The sequence below is a fragment of the Helianthus annuus genome, chromosome 12 (assembly GCF_002127325.2).
Source record: "Helianthus annuus cultivar XRQ/B chromosome 12, HanXRQr2.0-SUNRISE, whole genome shotgun sequence".
NCBI classification, from domain to species: Eukaryota; Viridiplantae; Streptophyta; class Magnoliopsida; order Asterales; family Asteraceae; genus Helianthus; species Helianthus annuus.
The window spans coordinates 31,933,527-31,939,093 of record NC_035444.2 but is presented as its reverse complement, the minus strand read 5'-3'; the positions used below and the strand labels follow the sequence as shown (position 1 = coordinate 31,939,093).

The window sequence follows — 5,567 nt, the reverse complement described above, 5'->3', positions numbered from 1 at the left end:
ATTATTTTAAATCTTAGGTGATGATTAAATCACATCCAAAAAGTGGGATGATGGGCTAAAGGTATAATGGATCATTGTTAGCCCATGGTTAAGGATTTGTATATAAATAATAATCATTTTATTCTGTCGAAACATATCTGCGGCGAACCACAGAAAAAAAATTGGTTATATCTTGGGACGATAGAAGCATTGATGGCAAAACCATTTCTTAGAATATTGGTTGATATAGGGTAGAAAAGAATTATATTAGGTTTCATTTTAACTTAAATAGCAAACCGACGACTCAAATCAGAAACGGATTAAAACGGATTACATTTATAAAACTTGTTAATTTAAGTTTGTCCGTCTGCACGGCTACACACACATTCCTTGCCACTAACGTCACCAATACCACTTGTTGTCACCATCGTCGTCGACACCACCACCCCAGTTGTCCCCACCCATCACCACTAGCCTTTATAATTGCCTAACAACCTATTGTGATATTTTTCTTTTTTAAATCGACTAATTTGAACCCGGGTCATTTTGGTCAAACTCATTTTCTTTTAAACCAAACTAATAATTTTATAAGAAGATCCGGTTTTTACGCAACACATTTTACTCAGAATCAAATTTTAGTATCATAAAAGTTACCAAAAAATAGGGCTGACATATCGTGTTTTATCGGGTTTAACAGGTCTCTACCGACACGTGTAACACAAGTGTTAAACATGAATACAACTCGTTTGACTACTTTATATCTCATATTTATAACACAGTTTTACGTTTTATGTACCAAGAAGAAGAAATGATGGATCCTAACCTCATAATTATATTTATTTTTAAAAAGTAAAAAAATTGCGTTGTGTACTTTTTCAGTAAACAGTTCTAATCGTGTCATATACAGATATCTAATGTCAGCCCTACCAAAAAACAAAAGTTCATTAGTCTAAAATGGTAACGAGTGTCCACAAATTATTTTTATTTATTAGTAGTCATAAGGACCGAATAAACAAACGCTTAAAATAGTATTTTTATGTGATCCTTATATTCCTTAAAATAGCCATTTAATCGTTTCTCTTTCATTCTCTATATAAAAATGATTGTATGTAACTCGCCTCTGTGTTAGAAATATATATAAAAACGTGATTAGAAACATCTTATTTGAATAATACTTATTAGTTGTAAATGATACAATCTTTCAACTTTTATTTAAAAAAAATGAAAATAAAGAAAAAGGAAGTATGAAACCAACAAAGGTTTGTTTCAAAGTCTCTGTAGCTTTGAATATTCAATTAGACTACTTGTCAAAAGATTCCTGCATTGCATTTTCTGGTCAAATCTTTTCAACAATTCCTAATTCTAAACTGCCCCAATCATGTTGGTCACATAAAATCTATTTCCTCAATCTGTGAGTTGACAGCTTTCATATATTGTACAGTACAACCACTCCTTGCATGTCTCAAACTGGTTGCTCAATCTTGCTGGTTCAAATCTAATCATAAAGAAACTTCCAAATATTTGCAGTCTCTTTGACCATGTTTGACTTTGACCATCCAACTACAAATCAATTTCCATTTCTAGTGCTCTTGAAAAGGCATGTAGAAAATTCAAACTTCAATTAAACACAGTTGGTTTTCATAACTGATCAGTTAACCGAACCGGTTATCCCACATAGTCTACCGCCGCTCGAAAAGTACAGTTTGAGGCAAAATAAAGGTTGTTTTTTGCAATTTGTAACATAAACTAAAAATGATGCATGAAAATAAAAATATATTTTGAGAATCCTGTTCAATTTGGCCAAACGAATACGGTTTAAAAGTACTCAACCAAACCGGTTAAGTTGGCGGTTTCCAATCCAACAAGTAGGATTGATTCCAGTCACAACCAGAAATATGATCAAAGAACAAACCTTGAATCTTAATATTTACAAACGATATTCGATAAAGTTAGACGGATTCAACATTAATTTGATGATACAACGTCGTGTTGGATCATAGAATAAAAACTAACGACAAATATACACGGGTCCTGTGTGTTGTATCTCTAGACTGCGAGTTGCGATAAACCTAGGATTAAACAACTTGTACCTCAAGAATAGGATCTAATGAGGCCAAAGTTGCAAAAAGACTTGGACTTAAACAGACCACCAAACAGAAACCTAGTGGGAGATTCTTGCGGGCTTTGATCCGAATCTCGAGGGTTTAACTTCACTTTAAGAATCGTTTGCCCGATTTCTTTCCTAATCGAATCGATGATCTTTGAGTCAACCGGATACCCCGAGGCATCACGGACATAGAACGTATTTACAGCTTTGCCACCCCGTGTTGTCACCTCGGCTCTCGTGACCTGGAGACTATTTTCGCGGAAAATACGAGTCACGTCAGATAAAAGCCCGACTCTGTCCGTTGTGCACAGTTCTAACTTCAAACCCTACACACACAAAAAAAAACATGTTAGTCTTTAGTTAGAATTTCAGTCAGTGGCAGATCCAGGATTTTTTATCGTCGTACCTCGGATACTCTTCTTTCGATGGCGGCTTCGATACATTGGATCACTCTTTGCCGCTCGGCCTCCGATTTCACAGGCGACCCGTCTATATGTCTAATACAATATTCCTGTAAACACGAATAATACACGTTAATTCGTTAAATAACCTAAAAGGTAAAACAAAAAAAACCCACAAAATGTTAACAAACCTGGTAGGCTTTCGGTCCTTCGGCGTCTACATGCCCGTGAAAAACGACGTATTCCAAATCGGTTAACGTGCAAATGGTGTCAAACAAAAGTTTAGGTCTATCTTTGCATCTAATAGTAACCACTGAACAGTCTTTATCATACCAATTGACCACATTCACATCGGGCCTTTGCAGTTCAGGTTCGCTTAAACCAGAATCGCTGTTGTTTCGTTCGTAGTCACGATCCTCGAGCATCATCTGGTGCAGCCGACGCTCGGTGTGAATAGCACCGTGAGAGACTACGGTCTTCGCTCCTCGAGCCTTGTTGCTGCCTTTAAGCACATTGGAAAGCATTTGCTTTATAACCGAGAGTCTATCAGGCTCGGTAACCGCTAACCCCGATTCATCATCGGTCACTTGGACTATAAACGCGGCGCGTGTGTTATGCGTCCACACCTCGGCGTTTAACACGTTACATTTTAAATGCGTAAGAACCGCACACACTTCCGATAGTAACCCGGGTCTGTCGGTTCCGATTAACTCGATTACCGTGCGGTCAGACCCGACAGACTTTATTGATGTGGTAAAGCTAGTTTCAGAGCCAAGAACCTGGAATGAACACAGGTTTAATTTAACTTTTAGGAACTTGTACTATACAACTACATTTGGGATAAAATCTTTGGTGAATCAAGATTTAAAAACAGAATCTTTACCTTTTGAATGTAATCCAAGATTCCTTCATCTGTGATTTTGTTCCCTTCTGGATCAGTAACATTGAAGACTGTCAAAACACAACAACATCAATTAACATTTAACAATTTAACATTAATCAAATCAAAATTATTAAAAAGAAGTATGCTTATTACCATCCATGAACCAGCCTCCATCAGAACTAATGTAAGCTTTTGTAACAATAAAGTTTAAATCAGTAAGCACTTGCACAACTTCCAAAAGAATACCATGTTTATTAGCACTGTCCACCTGTTTCAACATAAGATTAAAAATCTTAAAAGTCATACAATCAAAACAAACTAACAACAACCCAGATCAAGAAAAGTTAGGTGACAGAGCCCCAGCTAAACACCCCTCCAAATTAGACAAATTTTATTAACTCATGTTCATTCACGCATATACACAAACACCTGGTGTGCATCCTAAAAGATAACAAAATTAAACAATTTTTATACCTGAATGATGGTAGCATTTTTACACGATTCGTTGTCGATTACGACTCGAGGCGGGTTCATTCTCCGGATAAACTTTTCATACTCATCTTCCATATGTCGAGAGTAACTCCTACCGGTAGTTTCTGAACAAATCCAAACAAAAAAAAATCATCAAAAAAATCATAAAAACCATAAAAAAAAAACATAAAATTTACACAAATTAATCATGAAACAGAGGTTTCGTAACAAAATCCAACATACCCATTATGATTCTTGATGCGTGTGATCTATGTGACACCTTTTTTTCTTGATTTCTTCAAGGTTAAAACTTGAGAAACGAAAAAACGCAAATTTGAAAGGTGTGAAAAAACAGAAGAAGAATATGTGCGATGGAGAACAAGAAGAGGGTTTGTTTGGAGCTAATTTCAGAGGGTTTTTGTTGTAAAAAAGCGAGTGAATTTGTTATTGTTTTGTTACGCAGATGAACGTGAATATGAAGGTGAAGATGAACGTGCAAAACGCAAATACAACTGGCTAACATATTCCACAAGACTACTTTAAAAAGGGTCGAGTGGGCGTATTTTAGTGTCAAATGGTGTATGATAGTGGCTGAATGGGGGTATTGCTAATGGACGCTAAGTGGTTAATTGGTTATTAATTGTAGGTGAATGTAACATATAACCTATTGGTTTAGTCATATATGCAGTGGCGAATTTAGAAAATTAATATAGGGGTAATGTTTCAATAAAAGAGGGTAACGAAATCAAAAAAACGTCAAATTTTTCCAAAATTTACACTATCGTCGGACCGTCACCGAAGTATCAAAGGGCAACGGAGTTTACCCCTTCTATCACTCTAGGTCCGCCCCTAGTGATATAGTGTTTTTCTTACGAATATGAGGTTATGGGTTTAAATCCTTAGAATCGTAGGATTGTATGTGAATAGTGTAAGTTGTTAAAATGTTTAATTTGTTGGGGTGAAAGAATTTATTGAATAATGTAAGTTATTAAAATGTTTAATTTGTTGGGGTGAAAGAATTTATTCCGTGTAAATGTTAATGAATTGGTGTGAATAAACTCCAAAGTGTGTGGAGAGAGAAGGGAAAAGTAATTAAAACTGTTTTTTTTTTAAGTTTTAATAGCCTTAGCATGTATCAATGAACTTCTAGTGCATTGGTAGGAGCCATGACTTTTCAATGTAGAGATCATTAATTCTAATAAAAATTATTTTGGGTTGAGCCAAAGGTTTGGACTATACGAAGTCGGGGGTATGAAAAGTTGGCGATATTCGACATGTAATTGTCATGTCAGTATGCGTCAGAAAGGTGATATGGTGCAAAAAAGAAAGGAGTGGGATAGGGCGTGAAAGAGTGGTGTGGTGTGACACGTGACACACATTTTTATTAATATTGTATATTTTAAAGTTATATAAAATCTATTAAATTTTAAAAATAATTATTAAGTGCAGAGTTCAAATGAGAATAATTTTTTTGTAAGAAGAAAAAATAAGAAATTTCAACCAATAAAAATGTTTTATTTAACTTCATTTAATACAAGTATTTAATGTTACCATAAGGGTACATTGTTAAATCTACATAGGTCATTAATTTGTAGTCTTGCTCTTTAATAGCTAACTAAATTAAATTTTTTGTAACTTATCTTCAAAATATATATTTTTTCAAAAAAAAATAAAATAAAATAATTTAAAGTGTAAGATAAATTACGAGTTGTGTAGGATAAATCAC

At 34.8% G+C, this 5,567-nt stretch overlaps 1 protein-coding gene across 1 annotated transcript; it reads right to left on the bottom strand.

The window, feature by feature from the left end:
• Positions 1-1,873: 1,873 nt before the first annotated feature.
• On the bottom strand, positions 1,874-4,358 carry LOC110894536 (ACT domain-containing protein ACR4). The gene is made up of 7 exons (XM_022141757.2): positions 4,085-4,358; positions 3,845-3,966; positions 3,524-3,638; positions 3,371-3,438; positions 2,679-3,266; positions 2,493-2,597; positions 1,874-2,412 (listed from the first exon to the last, which is right to left on the bottom strand). The coding sequence occupies exons 1-7, from the start codon at positions 4,086-4,088 to the stop codon at positions 2,071-2,073; spliced, it is 1,344 nt and encodes a 447-aa protein (XP_021997449.1). The 5' UTR covers positions 4,089-4,358; the 3' UTR covers positions 1,874-2,070.
• Positions 4,359-5,567: the final 1,209 nt, after the last annotated feature.